General features: G+C 42.2%; 2 protein-coding genes across 7 annotated transcripts in view; both read right to left on the reverse strand.

The window, feature by feature from the left end:
• NEK5 (NIMA related kinase 5) overlaps positions 1 to 3,667 on the reverse strand; it is a 50,237-nt gene extending 46,570 nt beyond the window's left edge. For 2 of the 3 annotated variants that reach the window (XM_045014622.1, XM_045014603.1), the window contains exons 1-3: positions 3,336 to 3,465; positions 2,743 to 2,883; positions 974 to 1,070 (exon numbers count right to left, since the gene is read on the reverse strand). In XM_045014622.1, coding sequence (XP_044870557.1) covers positions 974 to 1,070; positions 2,743 to 2,859 — 214 coding nt within the window. In that variant the 5' untranslated portion in view covers positions 2,860 to 2,883; positions 3,336 to 3,465. Of the gene's footprint in view, positions 1 to 973; positions 1,071 to 2,742; positions 2,884 to 3,335; positions 3,466 to 3,549 lie in introns of those variants that run through there. The other variant, XM_045014612.1, reaches the window with a different exon arrangement.
• Positions 3,668 to 4,929: 1,262 nt separating this feature from the next.
• Positions 4,930 to 21,856, reverse strand: part of NEK3 (NIMA related kinase 3) — a 38,637-nt gene continuing 21,710 nt past the window's right edge. For all 4 annotated transcript variants that reach the window (XM_045014659.1, XM_045014668.1, XM_045014656.1 and 1 more), the window contains 8 exons: positions 17,687 to 17,887; positions 16,947 to 17,016; positions 15,276 to 15,310; positions 13,965 to 14,067; positions 13,392 to 13,535; positions 11,616 to 11,750; positions 8,209 to 8,335; positions 4,930 to 5,423 (listed from right to left, as the gene is read on the reverse strand). In XM_045014659.1, coding sequence (XP_044870594.1) covers positions 5,354 to 5,423; positions 8,209 to 8,335; positions 11,616 to 11,750; positions 13,392 to 13,535; positions 13,965 to 14,067; positions 15,276 to 15,310; positions 16,947 to 17,016; positions 17,687 to 17,887 — 885 coding nt within the window. In that variant the 3' untranslated portion in view covers positions 4,930 to 5,353. The remainder of the gene's footprint in view (positions 5,424 to 8,208; positions 8,336 to 11,615; positions 11,751 to 13,391; positions 13,536 to 13,964; positions 14,068 to 15,275; positions 15,311 to 16,946; positions 17,017 to 17,686; positions 17,888 to 21,856) is intronic.

Below are 21,856 nucleotides of genomic sequence, written 5' to 3' on the forward strand. Positions count from 1 at the left end.
GCCAGATTGTGTCCTTCCAGTTCCAAATAAGGTATGTGGTTGACCGGTCAGTTCATAACTCTGAGTTTCTACTGTAGCAGCAGAGCTTGGCTGCTGATTAGAGGGTCCCTGGGCTTGAACCAGGAGCAGAGAGTAAGCCCGGGTTTGCCTACCAGCCAAAAAGGAAGTGGCGTATACTAGGCAGTGGAGACGAACGGCAGGTTTACACTACGGCAGCAATCAACGCTCTGAGATCGATCCACCGGCAGTCTAGTAAAGACCCACCAAATCAACTGCATATCATTCTCCAGTTGACCCCCTGTCAAGAAGAGTAAGGTAAGTCGATGGGAGATTTTCTCCCATCTGCCCCCAGCAGTGTAGACCCCACGGTAACTCAACCTAAGTTACGTAGCTGGAGTTGCACAGTGTAGGTCAACTTATTGCGGTAGTGTAGACATAGCTGAAGACTGTCTGGGACAGTCGTCCAATGGGACTTTGATACCCTGGGAGGAGAGGACTAGAGTGACCTGGCTGGAGGGCTGAGTCAAAAAGAAGGAGTACCCTGGGTTACAGAGAGAGAAGGGCCATGCTGCAAGGAAAGGGGTGTCTTACCTGGAAGAAGCTAATCCCCTAAACAGCTATGAGCGGTACCCCATAACAATAAGCAAGACACAAACAGGCAAGGCTTAAAATATTAAAAGGGAAAAACACACACAGAGAAAACAAAAATGGGGGGAAAGGTTGCATAGTACATCCTTTTCCAACCATTACTCCTGGCTGTAAATAGCTCAATAAGGCTGTAAGCTTGTTTCTTTTTAGTCAATAAAACTCCATGCATACTTCAAGTGCTACAGAAGTAATACCTAATAACTTGGTCCAATTCCATAAGTCATTTATGTGTACAAAACACTTGTTACATTTTTTCAGGTTCCTAGGTGAGTAAAGTATTTTAATCTAACATAAAATCACAAATAAAATAAAGTTAAACTAAAACCTTGAAGAGAACTGTAGAATGTTACTATATTTGGGTGCTTCATCTTAGCCAGAAGAATTACTTCTTTCTGAGAAGCTTCTTTTTCTTTCACAGGCATCTAAAGTGAGTTTAAAAAAGAAAAAAAACCTGTAAAATGCCAATTTCCTAGTAAAACGTTTTTCTATGTAAAGCTCATATCAAAACAGCCATAGGAGATTACATTAAATAAGTGGTGGTGGATCTAAATGTTGCAAGAGTTATTTAAAGGGTTTTATGCATATACAGTGAAAAATACAAGTTCTGACATTTGAAAATATATTGACACTGATATTTTTAGACTCTGATCCTGAAAACACTTAAGCAGGTGTGTAAATTCACTCATCTGAGTAGTCCTAATTAGTCAAAAGGATTTTTCTCACATAAGTAAAGTTAGGCCCATGCTTGTGTGTTAGCAGCAGCAGGACCCATGTGACTTACATTCTTGGTATGGGTAAGTTCATATGAACAAAATACAAAGGAAAAATATTGAAAAATATTCCTCTTAAGTGTTATCCACTTTTCCAATATTTTGGGTGAAAGCCTAGCACCACTGAAGTCAATGGCAAAAACTTTCATTGACTTCAGTGGGGATAAGATTTCACCCATGGTGTTTTTCTTAAAGCAGCTGATCCTGAAGTCTAGTGATTTATTGAGAACCTCATCTTTCATTTAAAAGTTGAAAATGTAACCTGTGTGTACACAGGAGGGTGAGAAACCAAAAGGCAAATAAAAAGAACCGAAAATCTATTGTGTGGTTTTTTTGTTTTTTTTTAAAGTCTTGTAATTTTTTTAACATGACTCATGATTTTTGAATGCTCAGGCTTGGCAATTTTTTAAAGTTACTGATCTTAAAACTGTGCACAGCCAAAATCTGAAGTCTTGTATACCTGGCAAATGTTGTTTATTGTATTGCTGGTGACTACAGTTTAGAGAGAATTTGTACAGTTTTTGTATCCAGGTAATTTTTAGGTTGTAAAGTCTCTGGTATTGAGTATGAACATTGTATAAAGATTTTCAGACCTGGTCTATAAAAATGTATTCTTCTATTGCAGCTGCCTAATACATCATGCACACACTAATTCACATTAATCACTAAGAGGACTGCTCCTCTCCCCTCATTGTGAATTACTTAATTTTGAAAATAAGTGAACAAACAGTAAAAAAGCAGGGTAACACATCACAAAATGTACTTTGTTCAGTTATTCTGAGAGCAGTTGCTTTATTTTAATTATATGTTCTATCATATTTTACTCATATTTTTAAATTATAATGACGCTTAGAAATCAATTAACTGAAAAGGCTTGAAGACTAAAACATGTTGTATTAATAAAGTTCAATTCATAGTCATCTTTTGAGAAATTGAAACACAAGTAAATAAAATGTAAACAAATTTTGGTGGAGAAAACAGGAATACTCACAATTAGTAACCATTATACTCAGTGGTAAACGTTTGGCAGGGATATGCTCATAATTTCTATACTCGCTATCATACTCTACATATAGATAAGTCTGAACTAACTGGAAATATAGTGGGCATGTTTTTATGATGTTACATTTGTACATGTAATCATGCTTGCAAATCACTAAATTAATAGACAAACTGAACAATCTTAGAAATTTTAACCTTATATAGTCAACCTATAATTGTACAGGAAATAAAAAACTCCTAAGTTTACATTGTAGTAACACATAGCACTATAACCAATTAAATAAAAAACACCAGTATTATATAGGGTTGCTTTTGTTTTTACCTTTGTTAAATTGATCTCTTTGATAACAGATTGGTGGTTATCTACCTTTCCTTTTGCTAAGAATACTTTGCCAAAGGCTCCTTCCCCAATCATTTTAATAATTTCATATTTATCCATGATGTCTTTGTCTTAAAGCAGTGTCTAAAATACAAAATAAAGTCCCTAATATGAGGGTTTCAAAGGTAATGGGTGTTCTGAAAATATTCTAAGGGATTTAACACATTGCTGAAGTCACAAATTTGAAGAATTTAATCACAGTCACAATTGTTGTCACCAACTGGAAACAACTGGGTTGGTGTGCAGCGTATTTAATTAAACCAGCTTTTCCAAATGTAAGAATGCTGAGCCTCCCACACCTTCAGGAAAATAAAACCAGTTACAACTTCCTCAGCACAAAGTGGTGTTAGACATCTACTCAAAATGTGCTGACACTAATGCTATAGGTTTTAATAATATGACGTGATTTCTCTTTCCTTATAAGCTTCGAGGCTCAGTGAAATAGTTAAAAGCATTAACACCAAGTATTATCACTGGCATCTGGGTTAGCACCCGTGACCCACTGAAATGAATGTGGACGTTCATACTGCAGCTACCAGGCAAACAGGCAGCGCCGGCTGCCCCCTCGCTGCCAGGACTGCGTCTGCAGGGTCTTCTAGAGACGCAAGCTGGGCTTCCACCCGCACTTCGGGAAAGGCTGGATCCGACCGCGGGCACCTGTAGCCAGGCCCCAGGCAGGAGGCGGGGCTGGGGCAGCCTTGGTTTGCAGCCGCCCCTACAAAAGGCTCCCTGTTTGTCACTATTTACAACCTCTTGGTGCAGTCGGGGGCGGGGGAGCGCGCTGCCCCCGGCGCCCTCCCCCCGTTGGCTGTGGGGGCCACGGGGTAATCCCTGAGTCCTCGCCCGGCCCGGCCCGGCCTCCCCTCCCCGCGCGCTCCGTTGCCATGGGGCCGGGACGCGCCAGACCCGCCGCTCAGCGCGGCCCCTCGTCCAGCCCCCCGCGCGGCGCCGCCTGGCCCCGGCGGGTCTAGACCGGGGCGCGCGGTACCTGTGTGCCGGAGCCGGGCCGGGTCCCGCGCCCCGCAGCAGTGAGAGCAGCGCGCGGGGTGCGGGTGGGAAGGAGGAGGAGGAGCCCGGGCTCCCCGAGGGGGGAGGAGCCTGGATAATATAGTGCCCCGACCCCTCCCGGGATCCCCTCAGCGCTGCCCCCTCACCCAGGGGCCAGTGTCCTCACTGCACCCCCATCACCCAGTGTTACCTATCACTGTGTCCTCACTGCACCCTCATCACCCAATGCACCCCATCACCCAGTGTCGTCATTATACTCATCACCCAGTATCCTCACTGCACCTTATCACCCTGTGTACCCACTGCATCCCTATCACCCAGTGTACCCCAATCCCCAGTGTCCTCACTGCACCCCTATCACCCAGTGTTCCCTATCACTGTGTCCTCACTGCACCTCCATCATCCAATGTCATCACCAGGGCCGGCTGCAGACCCCAGCGCGCCAAGCGCATGCTTGGGGCGGCGCGCCGCAGGAGGGCGGCAGGCGGCTCCAGTGGACCTCCTGCAGACATGCATGCGGACGGTCCGCTGGTCCCATGGCTTCGGCGGAGCATCCACAGGTGTGCCTGTGGGAGGTCCACTGGAGCCGCGGGACCAGCGGACCCTCCGCAGGCACGTCTGCAAGAAGTCCACCGGAGCCACGGGACCGGCGACTGCCAGAGCGCCCCCCCCCCACGGCATGCCGCCCTGCTTGGGGCGGCGCAATTCCTAGAGCCGCCCCTAGTCATCACTGCACCCTTATCACCCAATGTCCCCACTGCATCCCCTATCATCGAGTGTATCCCATTCCCCAGTGTCCTGACTGCACCCCCCATCACCCAACGTCCATACTACACACCCAGAGACCCCTGTCTTCCTTCACTACATCTTCCCCATTGCCCAGTGTTCCTGCACCAAGACTAGAATCCTCATTTCAATTGACGGAGGTCAGTGTTCCACTGCACCTCACAAAAGAGACCAGTGTTCCCTTCCCCTCACCACACACACATACACCCATGTCCTCTCTGCAAATAAACCTAACTCACTACCATGTTCAAGGTTTTCTGTAAAAATCTTCTGTTATTAAAATGAATGAACAAAAACAATCAAGTCTAGGGCATTTTCAAAGGATTACAAACTGGCTGGAGAGAGCCATAGGCCTTTATTAAAAGTTATTGAAGTCCCCTAAAGCTACATTCAGGCAAGATCAATTATTTCTACTATAAAACATCTGTATTTTAAATAAAAAAAACACCTTGCATATTATTCTTTTAGTGCTACCATTCCTCACTTGCCACACTGTGATCATTTTAACAGTGTTGCTCTCCTGGGCATTTCTACAGAACAAGCATATATTCAATACTCAGATTTGTTCATTGGATTGCAGTTTTAATTTTTATCAAGTATATATTTTCTCCATTCTGATGTGTATGAACCTTACATATTCAGAACTAATCAACTTGAAAACTGTTGATTTAGCATTAAAAAAATTAAAGTCCAAACTTGGATTACATACATTTAACAACTGTAATTTATATATTGTACATATAATTGTTACATAATACATTCAGTCACTGTATTTGGCCATCATCTTCAATTCAGACACCCAATCAGGATCATCTTCCTCTTCAAAATCCCTAAAAACAGATTAAAAGAATAAATTCTCAAAGATAAAATCATACAGTCATAAAAATCTTGACTACTATTTTTCCTTCTTCCACAATTATCCCATATATCACGTTGAATTACAGTCAAAATAATTACAAAAGGTATATTCTTTACACCTTTGTGATTAGGGAATGGAAAGGTATTTTTTGAATTAATTCCAATTATAGCTTTCATAAGAAAACAAAGAGAAGGTCTCAGATCCACAAAAGGGACTAAGGTGTTGCAATGCTGAGCATCATGGCATCTAACTTTTAGGCTCCTAGAAAATTACATGAACAACACTGTGATCCAGAAAGCCTGAGTCAGATACCTAGGCTCTCATATAACGAATGGGGAGAGATAGGTGGCTTAGAACATGATCTGCAAACCAGCATGCTAGGCAGAGAGCCACAAACTAAAAAATGGGAGAAGCCAACAAGAGGAGTGTGTGCTAAGCCTTTCAGAAAGACTTTGACAAGGTCCTTCACCAAAAACTCTTAAGCAAACTAAGGGCTCATCTACACTACTGGAGAAATTCAATCTAAGCTACGCAATTTGAGTTACGGTGAATAGTGTAACTCAAATCGACGTATCTTAGATCTACTTACTGGGGGGTCCGCATTACATGATGTCAACCGGAGATGCTCTCCCGTCGACTTCTCCTACTCTTCTCGATCCAGTGGAGTACAGGAGTCAACGGGAGATTGATCTGCAGTTGATTTAGTGGGTCTTCACTAGACCCGCTAAATCAACTGCCAATGCACCACTCGCCCCTCGTAGATCACCCGGTAAGTGTAGACAAGCCCTAAGCAGACATGCGATAAGAGGGAAGGTCCTCTCATCGATCAGTAACTGGTTAAAAGACAGGAAACAAAGAGTATGACTAAACTGTCAATTTTCATAATGGAGAGAGGTAAATAGCAGAGTCCCCCAATTATCTGTACTGGGACCTGCGTTGTTTAACATACTCATAAATGATCTGGAAAGGAGAGTGAACAGTCAGCTGGCAAAATCTGTAGACAATACAAAATTACTCAAAAAAGCTGACTTCGAAGAGAAAGGGATCTCACTAAACTGGGTGACAGGGCAACAAAATGGCAGATGAAATTCAAATGTTGATAAATGCAAAGTAATGCACATTGGGAAAAATAATCCCAGCTATACATACAAAAAGCTGGGATCTAAATTAGCTATTATTGCTCAAGAAAGAAGTGATTGGGGTATGAAACAGCTTCCATATGAGAAGAGATTAAAAAGACTGGACTGTTCATCTTAAAAAAAGAGATGACTAAAGGGGAGATATGATAGAGGTCTATAAAATAATGAATGGTGTGGCAAAAGTAAATGGGGAAGTATTATTTACCCCTTCACACACCACAAGAAGTAGGGGTCCCCCAATGAAAAACAGGCAGCAGGTTTAAAAACAAACAAAATGAAGTGCTTCTTCAAACAACACTCAGTGAACCTGTAGAACTCGTTGCCATGTGAGGTGGTGAAAGCCAAAAGTATAACTGGGTTAAAAACAAATTAGATAAGTTCATGGATCCACCAATGGCTATCAGCCAAGATGGTCAGGGATACAATTCCATGTTACGAGTATTCCTAAACCTCTAACTGCCAGAAGCTGGGACTGGATGACAAGGGATGGATCACTCAATTGCTCTGTTCTGTTCATTCCCTCTGAAGCATCTGGTACTGGACACTGTCAGAAGACAGGATACTGGGCTAGACGGACCACTGGTCAGACCCAGTATGGCCATTCTTATGTCAATACTGAACGGTAAGAAAATTTGTAATTTATTTAATTTTGACATCACTGGTATGTATAAATATGGTACATATTAGGGAATGCACAAGTGGTACTATAAAGAGGAAAAAAGGTTCAAAATATAAAATAATAATTCAGGAGCGAGAACAGAGACGTATAAGTAAAAAAATCAGAAATGTCCAAAGTGTCCAAACAGCGTAGGTGGGCATCACACACTCTAAGGCCATTCAATAGTCTTGGGCTCAGCAGTGTGGAGTCTGAAAAGTCCTCTTGACAGACCAGCAAGAGATAAGCAGCCATTCAATAGACAAGCAGCATCCTACACCACACTGTAGCCACGTGACAACTGTTCCTGAGGCTCCAGGTGTGCTCACTTGCCACACATCTCACCACTTCACATCTGAAATGGCTTCACTTGCACCAGAGATAGCATGGCAGGCAGCTTGAAGCCAGATGGGCATGTCTTCACTAGCAACTTTAAAGAACTGTCCACGGCAGCACTTTAATATGTTTGTGTAGTTACGGCATAGAGGTGGAAGAGAGCTCTCCCAGCGCGATAAAAAAAACAAAACCCCACAAAGGGAACAGCTCCCAGCACTGGTGCACCGTCTACACTGGCACTTTACAGTGCTGAAACTTGCAGCGCTCGGGGGGGAAGGGGGTCATGTCATACCCGAGTGAGAAAGTTGCAGTGCTGTAAAGTGCCAGTGTAGACAAGCTCTTAGTCTCTCATCAGGCTGAGTGATGAGGAAGGAGTTTATTCCTGTGGGAACAGCTCATTCCCATTTGGCTCACCACAATGTGGCAAGTATGTGAAAAATAGTAGTGAAAAAGTACTTTGAATTTTATACTTTAATAGCAATAAATGTGATCAGAATTTATATGCTGAAAAATGCTGAAACATTCCAGGTTTTCAAGAGAAAAGGTTATTTTTAAGCAATTACTCTAACAAATCTAAAGAAAACCATGAGAGCTGAATACAATTTTTAAGCTGTGTTGGAACATACGTGTCTTCTTCATCAGATCTTGATTCAAGCCTCTCAGGATCCATTATAATGGCTTCACTTTTGCCATCTATTTCATCAGATACTTTGGTTTCCTCAGAAAGTGGACCTCTCAATAAGTCTTCAGAGACTTTGAAACAAAGGGGGGGGGGACCCAGAATAATTTAGTGTGAAAAAAGAAAGCAAAAAAGTGTTTCAAAACCAAAATCGAATGTCAACAAAATTCACACCTCCCAATGCCTCACCAGTTCCCCAAGTTTTGAATATTGCTCGTAAATTCTTTCTACCGCCCCCTTTGCTAACTCCTCCAACCAAACTAAGCTCCGTAAATCATAAGGTTTGTCTTCACTGCAGTTAACCCAAATTATAACTTGAGCATTGCCTTTAACTTGAGTTCCGTTCACACACAAAATCCCTTAATTTGAGTGTGGTAGTATTTTTATTTAAGCTGACAAACCTTTTGGCTACAGCTCAAATTAGCATAATTATTCAGCTACTAACACAATTGCTCTGTGTTGCTAATACAATCACTCTGTGCAATAAACCAATCATTCTGTGCAGCTAAGGGTATGTCTACACAGCCAATGTTAAAGCAGCAGCGCTTTAACGTGGCTGTGTAGTCGTGACTTCAGTGCTGGGAGAGAGCTCTCCCAGCACTGTAATAAAACCACCTCTGCGAGGGGAATAGCTCCCAGCGCTGGAGCACTATCTACACTGCCACTTTAAAGCGCATCGCTCAGGGGGGTGTTTTTCCCCCTGCGCGAAGAAAGTTTCAGCACTGTGAGTGACAGTGTAGACAAGATCTAAGTGTTGTTTTGCAGCATGGTTGCTTTGACTTGAGCTAGGCTAACTCAAGAGGAGTTAACTTGGATGTAGCTAATTCAAGTTAATCCTGCAGTGAAGACATAGCTATTGGTAATATTCACCCTGGGGGAATTCTGTGCCACTGCGCAATGCAGAATTTTGCAGAAATTAACATTGTGTGCGCAGAATTTCCTTTCCCCAACAGAAATGGGTTGCAGCACTGCTGGCCACCACGAGGGGCTGCTGGACCTGGCAGATCCCAGCTCACACATAGAAGACACTGCTGGCGGGAGGGACAGTGAGCTAGAGGCTTCCTGGCTGCTAGAGTTCCCAGCATGCCCTGAGGGAAGGAGAGGAGGGAAACTCTGTGCAAGCCTGGGACCAAGCATCTGGCTGTTTCTCCCTCTGGATCCCTGGACTCTGAGGCAGGAGGAGGGCTGGGGGGGACATGGCTGGGCTCTGGGAAGGGGGAGAGGGTGGGTGTCTGGGCTCATGAGGAAGGGGGTGCAAGTATCTTGGCAAGGGGAGGCCTGTGGCTAGGCTTGGAGGGGAGGGGGAGTGGGTATCTGGGCAAGGGGGGGCACAGCTGGGCTCTTGGGGGGTCCTACGGCTGGGCTCTTGGGGGTGGGGGGAAAGAGGGTATGGATATTTGGGCCAGAGGCCCCAAGACTGGGCTCTGGGGAGGAGGGGGTTTGGGTGTATTGGCTGGGGGAGGGCGCCACAGCTGGGCTATTGTGGGGAGGGGTTGTAGATGTATGGCCCCCTGGCTGGGCTCCAGGGGGGCGGGGGGGATGAGGGGGAAGAGAAGGAGGCAGAGAAACAGGAATTGGGTTGTCATAGGGTTTTTTTTAACTCTCTACTCCTGGGGAAAAATTTGTGTGTGTCTGTATTGTTACAGACATATTTGCTAACAGATATTTTGAAATAAATTACCAAAATAATTGAAACTAGCGTGATTATCTAGTGTTATTTTGACAAATGCAATTTGCAGAATTTTTAATTTTTTGGCAAAGAATGTCCACAGGAGTAACCTTACTGCAGGTAGCCCATGTGAAGGCCTTCCCACCACTTACGTTCAAAGAACCTTTTTCTATTGGGTGAATTTCATCTTCTGTATTTGTAGGGCTACACACATCCCAAGAGAGAGTACACATACTGCCAAAATCAGGCTCCATGGTCCAAGAACTCTTTTGTTTCTCAGGCCAAGTAGCTTGTCTGAATTAAACTCTCTCAAATTAACAACCTCTCACTGCTACCACATGAGAAATCAACCAACATCAGCACATTCATAGATTTTAAGAAGAGAGGAGATCATTATGATCATCAAGTCTGAAACTCCACATAACACAGGCCAAAAATTTCACCTATCAAATCGTGTCTCTAGCTCAAAGTTTCTGGTTGAGCTATAACCATTATATTACAATTATATATATATAGCATATATAATATTATATTACATATAATATAATCATTCAATCTATATTTAAAGAGTTTGAGTGATGGAAAATCCACCAAATCCCAAGGTAAGCTGTTCCAATGACTACTTACTCTCACTGTTAATGTGTATTTTATTTTGTCTGAATTTGTCTAGCTTCAACTTCCAGCCATTGGATCTCATTGTCCCTTTATCTGTTAAAGAACCCTGTGCTATCAGAATCTTCTCTCCATGTAGTACTCCTAGACCTCTTAGCATTCTCTTTGGTAAGCTAAATAAATGAAGCTTCTTAAGTCTCTCACTGTAAGGCAGGTTTCCCCAAACTCAAATCATACTTGTAACATTTTCCTTAAACCCTTTCTTCATTTTTTAAATGTGGACAAGCAAAGAAAGTATGATGTCAAATCATAAACTGGACACACAGAGACATTCTCCTATGCCTACAGCATCAGTACAGGCTGCTACACTCTGTTAAATGAGTAGTTAAACAAGCTAATAAAGCAGTCTGCAAAAGAATGCAGGGTAGAATCAGAATGTGGCACCTGGTCTACACCTAAAAATTATATCAATCTTGCTACATTTCTCAGGGCTGTGAAAAGTTTCAAGCCCTGTGTGACATAGTTAGGTCAGCCTAACTACCATTGTCGATGCAGCTAGGTCAACGGAAGAATTCTTCTGTCGGCCTAGTTACCATCTCTCAAGGTTGTGGATTTACTACAGCAACAGAAATACCCTTTCTGCCGTTGTAGCAAATGTCTACACTACAGCAGTGTAGATGCAGCATGGTAATGCTTGTAGTATAGCCATACCCTGGGGCCAGGGCTTCCCAAAGCTCCGCCACTTGTACTAAAGCAGCAGCAAATCTGGTAAAAGAAATTCTTTTATACCTTACTCTTTCAGCATCCTGCCTTCCAGAAGGCTGCCATGGACATGGCCACCACAAGTGGTAGGTAGAAGTGTGGGGTAAAGAGATTTACCACACAGCTGCAAGTCTGTACGTAAATTTCTCTCATTTGTTTTTAATAGTCTAAATTTTGTTTAATAAAATTTTAAAATAAATCTGTTGCAATTTTGAAAGTCAAACATAAAAATAATGCTATATAATGAAAAACTTTGATCACTATGGATCTGATTTTCAAAATGTCAGTTTGCCTGCAGACTCAGGATTTACCTGGTTTATAGATTGTGTAGGTTTTAAATGCTAAGCTGATATCAGCATTCTTGAGAATATTCATCAAGGTGTGAGGCGTTTCTTTGATCCACTGCTTACGTGGTTTATCTTCACTGTATTTTATAACACAGCCACCTAGTAAAAACATCACTAGCAAATCACTGATCATCAGCAAATCATACCCTGAAACATACTATCTACATAAGATACCATTAACAAAATGAATTATAGAGATATCTACTAGAAAAATAACAGAGGGGTGTGGTCTGGAGATTTGAGCTTGTAGCATTATTGCCCAGCTCCCCAAACACATAGCCCTTCAGTTGGTGACCTGATGCTGATTGTGTCACCACTAGAGCAGAATGAGGGTACTGAAGGCAGCAAGAGATTCTGGATTCTATCAGGAAACCAGCAGAAGCCAGGACCAAGTGTAGAGGCTTATCACCTCTGCCTGGACATCATGTGCCTCTATGAATCTCATAGGATGGCGCCTGGAGGGCCAGTTCTAACGAAGAAGAAAAACTCACTCCTATAGCAGAAATCAAGGGAAATGCACAAGTCCAAACAGGTTTAGTTTCCATTCCATGGCCTGGTGTATCATCTGCTCCCCTAACTTTTGGAATTTTCTGACCATTCATATTTTGATTTTGTAATCAAATACCAATGCTAATTTTCACATTTATTTATAATATATATTTATCCCATAATAATAATTATAGTCCTATAAGCATGAACGAGGCATCCATTACTGCAGTACGTGGGTGCACTGTACAAGGTAAAATCTGCAAATTTTTCAGTAAAATATCTGTGCTGAAGTGTTCCTGTTGAGAGTTATCATCACAGCAGGACATAGAAAGAGAGAGTCTCTGAGATACAGTAATTAGAGCCTAGGCCATTTCAGCCTTTGTCAACAAGAATTACCTGCATATTAGCTGAAAACAGCACAGAATCTGAAGCACAAATATGACATGCTCCCACCAGCCTACCCTACTCAAAGATGGGCAGCTGAGTTCTGCATCAGCTGAATCTTATAAGTAGCTCTCAAGGTTAGCTCAATGTAGAGCAGTGCTTCTCAAAGTCAGGCCGCCGCTTGTTCAGGGAAAGCCCCTGGCGGTCGGGACGGTTTGTTTACCTGCCGCGTCCGCAGGTTCGGCCGATCGCGGCTCCCACTGGCTGCAGTTTGCCGTTCCAGGCCAATGGGGGCTGCGGGAAGGGCGGCCAGCACATCCCTCGGCCCACGCCGCTTCCCGCAGCCCCCATTGGCCTGGAGCGATGAACTGCAGCCAGTGGGAGCCGTGATCGTCTGAACCTGTGGACGCGGCAGGTAAACAAACCGACCCAGCCCGCCAGGGGCTTTCCCTGAACAAGCGGCGGACCGGCTTTGAGAAGCACTGATGTAGAGCACGTTAAAGTGATTTAGCTTCATGTAACAGGGACATAACTGTGGTAAAGGCACAATCTCTTTGTCAAACACAGATGATGACCATTTGCTGTCAACACTGCTTTTTCCACTTGTGGCTCTTTCCAACACTGCTGGCATCTATCTCAGACTTTCAAAAACCACACTTTAAAAATCAGACATTTATTCTCTTCTGCACTGTTTACTACTTCAAATCCTTATTGGTATGGTGGTATTTGTCATTATTAGGTACCCTTTTTGCATAGTGCCATCATTTTCTAAAAAATGATTTTTTATAAAACCATTAAGAAGTCTGTCCATTTCTTGTATGAAAAACAAATAAAAGTCAACTGTAAATACATTTAGTCTGATCTTACTTTCATCCTCCTCAGCTGTAAAACTGGAAGAAAGCAAGGATGCATTTTCCAGGACGTTTACCACCTTATTTGACTCTCCACTTTCCCAATGTTTTCTGTGGGGATGTGGCAAATTCACATTCTTTGGGGGGACTTCACAGTTTTCTGATAAAAAGAAAAAGTTGATTACTAGCTTCTAACACATTTATTTCTATGCTCAAACAAAATACTATAAAGAGCAATAAAGTACTCTAGCAACACTGAGATTAGGCACTAGGGGGTCAAAATTTGGACTTAATGGAAGTGGGTGCAAGTCCAATTTGGTCCCATGTGTTTGTTTATTTTTATTACATCAATTGTTTTCAAAGAACCTGCTTTTCTAACATTGTGGGCAAAACTTTAATCTGAAATATACAATAACAATTAATCACTGTATCTCAAAAAGTTTGCATGCAAGTGTACTGGCACCTTTTTCTGTAATTACAGTGCTGTGTACTCCCATGTTTTTAAGTTAAAGATTTGGCTGTACGTACAGCAGATCAGCATCACTATAAATAAGAGAACGCATAAGCCTTAGAATTCAATATACATTACCCTCTTCACCAGCACCCCTTTGCTTCAGTGTCCTCTCACTCAAGCGCTTGGTAATGTTCTCCAGTTCTGAATTGCTAACTGTACTACTTTGATCTTCACGTTGCTTTAAAAGGTCCAAGGACAGCATTAGTCATTACTTGTATTGTTAAAGCAATTAAACAATAATCCTTGCAAGTCTTTTTTTGGTACATTTTGGACAAAAATACTAGTCAAGTATATTAAAGTTAATAACACCGACACCAAACCAGCAATTGCACTGCACTTCCTATACCCCATTTCATACTGTACGTCCCTTCTTGACAGAGAGTCAGGATTTCTGACACCAAGCACAAGTTTAGTTATGTACGGCTATGCATCTTTTAATTTTTTTAAGCAGAAGCAATATAATGGAGAATGAATAGGTGCAGCTGGATTGGATGAATGAATAGGAATTGAGCTGGAGAACAACAAGGTGCACCCAAACAGGAAGCTCACAGATTGACAGGTCCATTAAGAAACTCAGCCAGGGAAAGGAAATGAGCCCTATTGGCAACGTCTCTTTTCTATTTTGAAAAATACAGTCACTGGGGATGGTGGAGGCTCTGCTAAAATTTGCTCAGAAGTGATCTTTCAGCATTTATAACTTAAATTAACTTAGCTACTCTCACCCCAAAATCAAGCATGGGCACTAGTTCTCAGTGAGGACTATGTCCAAGCCAAACTGTTTCTGCTGTGGCTTGTTCAGTGTTTTTATTTTTATCCACTGTCCCATAACTCAAACAACCGGAGGGATTTTCACTAAAACTAAAACAAAATCCACCTCGAGGCAGGGACTAAACATGGAAAACGCAAGACCCTAAACCAAAATTTCAGAAAGCCACAAGGATATGAAGCTGAGATTATATCAGAAAATGTTGCAATTTTAACTGTAGAGGATGTGGACAGTACCTACTATAACAGATACACCTCTACCCCGATATAACGCGACCCAATATAACACAAATTCGGATATAACGTGGCCCAATATAACAGGAATTCAGACATAACACTCCGGGGGGGCGGGGCTGTGTGCTCCGGCGGATCAAAGCAAGTTCGATATAATGCGGTTTCACCTATAACACGGTAAGATTTTTTGGCTCCCGAGGACAGCGTTATATCGGGGTAGAGGTGTATGTGGGTGACATGTTTACATAAATACCACCACAATTCACTCCACTGCTGATCTAGCAGCCTATGGATTATTAATGAATACAGTAACTAGTCTGCAACAATTTGCTATATGTTATTTTTAAAAAATAGGGATTATATTTGTATTCATATTTGAGTACTTACCCCATTATTAGAACGTCCACCTGTTCTGACAGCACCTGATAAATTAATGGCCATGTTCAAAAATTAAATCCATATTTGAGATAAGCAGCTGGAGTAAAGTGGTGCTCATGAAGGCAAGAAATTAACACCACTGAGCCAGGCATTTTGAAGGAAAAGTCTGTGAAAGCTTCTTCACTGCTCTGCCAATATACCTCAGTCCAGTGGTGAGCTGTAGCCGGTTTGCAAGAACCGGCTGTTAAATTTAGAAGATGGTGTAGAACTGGTTGCTAAAGGGGTGGCCCTGCTTCCTCGGGGCAATTTAAAGGGCCTGGGGCTCCCAGCAGGGGCCCTTTAAATTGCCACTAGAGCCCCACTGCTGGAGCCCTGGGGTAGGGCTGCGGGACTCTGGGGGCTATTTTAAAAGTCCGGGGGCTCCCGCTGCTTCTACCACCCCGGCCCTTAAATAGCTGCCAGAGCCCACTACTACTCCAGGGCTCCGGCAGCTATTTAAAGGACTGGGGCGGTAGAAGCAGGGGAGCCGCAGGCTCTTTAAATGGCCCCTAGAGCCCAGGCGTAGTCGGGGGCTCCATGGGGCTATTTAACGGGCTGGGGCTCCAGCTGCCTCTGCCGCCCTCGTCCTTTAAATAGCCGCCAGAGCCCCACCGCTTCCCCAGGGCTCCAGCAGCTATTTAAAGGGCCGAGGTGGTAGAAGCAGGAGAGCCACAACCCTTTAAATAGCCCCCGAAGCCCCGGGCTGCTGCTGCTACCCCAGTGAGGGACGGGGGACGAGAAACTTGCGGGTTCTGAGCGGGGCAGTCAGGGGCAGGACACGGGTTGGGTTGGATGGGGGGGCAGGCACATAGGGGCTTGTACATTAATCACTGCGCGGTTCCTTACCGGGTCTTCTGCGGCACTTTGGCGGCGGGGGTCTTCACTCGCTTCAGGTGAAGGACCTGCTGCCAAAATGCCGCCGAAAACCCGGAGCGAGTGAAGACACCCCCCACCCCTCCGCCACCAAAGTGCCGCCGAGGACCTGGTAGGGAACCAGTTCTTAGGATTTTGGGAGCTCATCACTGCCTCAGTCTCATCTTGAGACACTTCTGCTATTCAATTCCCCTGAACCTCTCGGTGGAAAAAAGGAACTGTTGATTGTCTGTGATTATGCAGCAGGTTTGAGCAGTGGGTAAATATCCCCAGGGGGGAAAAAACACCACCACCACCACTACTACACACAGAGTGTTTAAACTAGGAAGGTATGCCAATGGAACAATTTACATGCTTGAAGTTATGCACATGAGCAGAAGGATTTCATTGAACTGGAGCCTCAAACCAGACAGTGATACTATTACCCTTAAATTTATCACATAAAATTAGAGTACTGCTTACAAATAAAATATGTGGCACATAAAGTTTCCTTTCTTGTGCTAAAAGATATCAGATACATTTGTTCCTTATGGTAAAGGATAAAACTGTAGTTTGAAAAATCAAAGTACCCACTAAACTCTGCAAAGATGAACTATATAGAACCCTAACCGGTTCAAGATTTCACATTTAAAAATAATTTCAACTTTATTTGAAAACACAGAACTGACACATGTTCTTTAATGTTAGATTCTAAGATACTGCATTTCATACTCACTTATTTTGATACATTTTTAAGTCATTTATAAAATCATTCTGACAAAAAATTACCTTTTTTTCTTCCTAAATCACCTTTGTGTTTCTTTGTCTCCTTTAATATTTGTTCAAACTCAGCTGTCATCTGAAAATTGTACACAAAGATTCTATGTAGTGTGCGTATTTTAATGTTTTTTCAGATTACTCAACAAATTTTGTGTTAAAAATATAGGCTAATCAACAGGAACAAAAGCACCTTCTAGTTAGCAATAACTACCCACTACTGATTAAATCATAAATCAACACCAGTGTTTTTTAATTTTAAAAAATCCCTCATCAAAACTCCACTTTTCTGAGAAGACTATACATGTGCAGGATTCTGCAGTTTTGTATCGGTTCCATCACCTGGTCATTTTGGCCCAGATCCTCGAATGTATTTAGGTGCCTAACTCCACTTGATTTCAATGTGAGTTAGGTGCCTAACCACTTTGAGGATCTGGGCCTTTGTGCTTTCTGAATCTGTCATCTTCATTAGTTTCCTAGACTGTAAACTCCTCTGGACAGATACAGATTTTGTATAGTCCTAACCACATTACCACAATTCAACAACTCCCCTATGGTAATAGTTCTGATTTGTAAACCTGTATTAACAGAGGATGGTGACTAATTTTTAACGCTCTTTAAGAAGGTTCCCAAGTAGTAATTTTTCAGTAACATTAAGATATGGCAATACAGGTATTTGAGTTAGCCTCTAAAATGTAGGCACTACTTTTAAATTCTTTTAATTGGAGACAAAATAAAAAAGTACACTATACCTCTGCTGGCAAACAATTTTTAATAAGTTTTGCTAAGCAGCCTCTTTCAAGAATAGTACTGGCCGATGGACGGTTCTTGGGATTTCTTTTAAACATCTGTTTTATTAAATAATGAAGTTCATAGGAGTAATGAGATGGAAGTGGATTGTAGGATCCTTTACATATCTTAAGGATGAGATGTTTCCAGCTATTGGCTTGAAACTAAATTTGAAAGAAAATAATTTTAAAACCTTGAAAGCAAATATGAAGGGAAAGAAAAGCTGCCATAATGTGAGAGCAATGTTAACATTTAATTACTTCTGCAATAATGCATATTGTGTAACTGTATGCTATCTATTGGGCCAACGAGTTTTGAAAACCTCAGGTCTCTACTGCTACTAGGGCAAGTATTTACCTTCCTGCCTTTTGTCACTTAAACAGCCATGAACACAGTGTTTTTGATAGTCAGTCAGTACTACCTTTGTAAGTTGTATTTCTGGTAATGACATAATAGTGTCAGTTTATTCTTTACATTGCAACTGTAATCATGGACATAAAGCCTTCTAGGCAGGAAACTTCTAGGAACAACAATATTTTGGGAGTTCCACTTTCAATCTACTGTATGTTCATGTCCCATATAATCTAATACATCATCTGTATCTATACCAATGAAAATGAAGGACTATTAGCACTGCAACCTTCCCAAAATAGCTGAGGCAGGGCACAGTGGTAAAATGCATGGCATAGAATCATAGAGGATTACGGTTGGAACTGACCTCACGAGATCATCTAGTCCTACTCCCTGCTCAAAGCACTCCAATCAGTTGCACACATACAATATGGGAAATGACTGCCTAGGAAGGAGCACTGCGGAAAGGGATCTGGGGGTTATAGTGGACCACAAGCTAAATATGAGTCAACCATGTTACGCTGTTGCAAAAAAAGCGAACGTCGTTCTGGGACATATTCATAGAGTATTAGGGTTGGAAGAGACCTCAGGAGGTCATCTAGTTCAATCCCCTGCTCCAAGCAGAACCAACACCAACTAAATCACCCCAGACAGGGCTTTGTCAAGCTAGGCCTTAAAAACCTCTAAGGATGGAGATTCCATCACCTCCCTAGGTAACCCATTTCAGTGCTTCACCACCCTCCTAGTGAAACAGTGTTTCCTAATATCCAACCTAGACCTCCCCCACTGCAACTTGAAACTAGTGCTTCTTGTTCTGTCATCTGCCACCACTGAGAACAGCCTAGCTCCATCCTATTTGGAACCCCCCTTCAGGTAGTTGAAGGCTGCTATCAAATCCCTCCTCACTCTTCTCTTCTGCAGACTAAATAAGCCTAGTTTTCTCAGCATCTCCTCATAAGTCATGTAAAAGCAGCAAAGAATCCTGTGGCACCTTATAGACTAACCGTCGTTTTAGAGCATGAGCTTTTCGTGGGTGAATACCCACTTCGTCGGATGCATCTGACGAAGTGGGTATTCACCCACGAAAGCTCATGCTCTAAAACGTCTGTGAGTCTATAAGGTGCCACAGGATTCTTTGCTGCTTTTACAGATCCAGATTAACACGGTTACCCCTCTGATACTCATAAGTCATGTGCCCCAGCCCTCTAATCATTTTTGTTGCCCTCCACTGGACTCTCTCCAATTTGTACACCTCTCTTCTGTAGTGGGAGGACCAAAACTGTACACAATACTCCAGGTGTGGCCTCACCAGTGCCAAATAGAGGGGAATAATCACTTCCCTTGATCTGCTGGCAATGCTCCCCAGGCACCTGATATTCTACTCCTGAGCTTCTCTAGCAAAGGCTGCTTGCTGCAAATTGTGTATCAAATTTTGTGATGTTTGCAAACTGTATCTTGAGTGAGCATATCAAATTCATTTTCACTTTCAGACTAGAGCCAGAATTTAATTTTTTGTCCCAAGTTGAAAGGTTTGCGCTACCAACTGCAACTCTTTGGCTAAAAGTGCATTTTACACTTCCAGTTCTGTATTTAACATACAGCAAGTGTAAAACCAACCAATATTGTAAGCAAAAAGGTGAGTCAGGTGTATGATAGAGAATTAATAATTTTAATTCAAAAAAATGTAATAATGCAATTGAGAAGTTTCCTCTGTGCACAGTGTTGGAGTACAAAAACTTTTTAGATGTTTCAAAATAAACAGCACTCAAGAATATTTTACATATGCCTGATTGTGTCAACATTAGAAGGAAAAGAAAACTTGCTTAGAACAAACAATAGTAAATACAGAAAGCTCCACTTAAAAAAAAAAAAAAGAGGAACCTAACGGAGATTTTGAAAAGTGATATTCCACGTGGGAAGTTGTAGGAGAGAGATCACCTAATTCAACATGGGAAGAAGTTACTCTTACATGTACAACTTATGCACAGATACATTTTATGTTCACTACTAGGCCTCCAAAAGAACAGGAAACAGCATAAGCAAAGTTCACTATCACATCAGTGACCTCTTCCTCACACAACTGAAATTAAAATCAAACCACAAGAGTAAAGCTAGCCAATTAGTAAAGATGTAAGAGTCAACCTGGCTTTTGTAAAGGGAAATCATACCTCACTAATCTATTAAAATTCTTTAAGAGTGTTGAAAAGCATGTGGACAAAAGTAGCTGGGCTTTCAGAAAGCCCTTGACAAGGTCCCTCACCAAAGGCTCTTAAGCAAAGTAAGCAGTCATTGGATAAAAGGGAAATGCCTCTCATGGATCAGTAACTGGTTAAAAGATGGGAAACAAAGGGTAGGAATAAATGGTCAGTTTTCACAATGGAGAGCAGTAAACAGTGGAGTCCCCCAAGGATCTGTATTGGGACCTGTGCTGTTCAACGTATTTGTAAGTGATCTGGAAGAGGGGGTGAACAGTGATGTGGCAAAATTTGCAGATGATACAAAATTACTTTAAATAGTTAAGTCCAAAGATGACTGTGAAGGTTACAAAGGGATCTGTGACGAAATGGGAATTTTCTGTAATACATTTTATGAATCCAAGATGTGCCTCAGTCTCCCTCTGCATTTTGCACTGCTACCCAATGGATGCAAAAGGGTTAGCGGTGCTCCTGGAACAGCGTAGGGGAAAGGCTGTGTGTGTGTGTGTGTGTGTATGTGTGTGTGTGTATGTGTGTGTGTGTATGTGTGTGTGTGTGTGTCTTCGCTGCCTTGTGGAATGAACAGAGTCATTTAAAAAAAAAACTGGCTGAAACCAACCCAAATCAACAGACGCTCTAGCAAGACAAAGAGACACTACAATGCCTGAACAATCAAGACCTAACAGCAGGAAATCCCAGCAGGCAGGGGTTGTGAACTGAGATTCAGTGTTGATGAGCACAGAGTAATGTACACTGGGAAAATTAATCTTAACTATACATATAAAATGATGGGGTCTAAATTAGCTCTTACCACTCAAGGAAGATCTTGGAGTCTATATCGATAGTTCTCTGTAAACATCTGCTCAATATGTAGTGGCAATCAGAAAAGCTAACAGAATATTAGGAACCACTAAGAAAAGGATATGCCTCTATGTAAATCCAGGATATGCTCTTACCTTGAATACCGCATGCAGTTCTGGTCACCCCATCTCAAAAAAGATGTATTAGAATTGGAAAAAGTACAGAGGAGGGCAACAGAAATAATTAGGGGTATGGAACAACTTCCATATGAGGAGAGACTAAAAAACCCTGACTGTTCATCATAAAAAAGACAACTAAGGAGGGAGATGCTAGAGAGCTGTAAAATCACAAATGGTACAGACAAAGTGAATATTTACCTCTTCACATAACGTAAAAACTAGAGGTCATCCAGTGAAATTAATAGGGAGCAAGTTTAAAACAAACAAAAGAAGTACTTCTTCACCCAACACACAGTTAATCTGTGGAACACATTGCCACAGGATGTTGTGAAGACCAAAAGTATATCTGGGTTCAAAAAAGAATTAACTGAGACTGGATGACAGGGATGGATCACTCGAAACTGCCCTATTCTGTTCCTTCCCTCTAAAGCATCTGGCACAGGCCACTGTGAGAAAACAGGATACTGGGCTAGATGGACCATTGATCTGAACTTGTTTCACCATTCTTATGCAGTGAGTGTTTTGTTAAATATATATTAATTTTCTACTTGTTGCCTGTCATAATTAGTTTTTTTTAAATGGAGTAAAACTCAGTGAGAAGAAAACA

This window comes from Mauremys mutica, chromosome 1 (assembly GCF_020497125.1).
Source record: "Mauremys mutica isolate MM-2020 ecotype Southern chromosome 1, ASM2049712v1, whole genome shotgun sequence".
Lineage (NCBI taxonomy): Eukaryota > Metazoa > Chordata > Testudines > Geoemydidae > Mauremys > Mauremys mutica.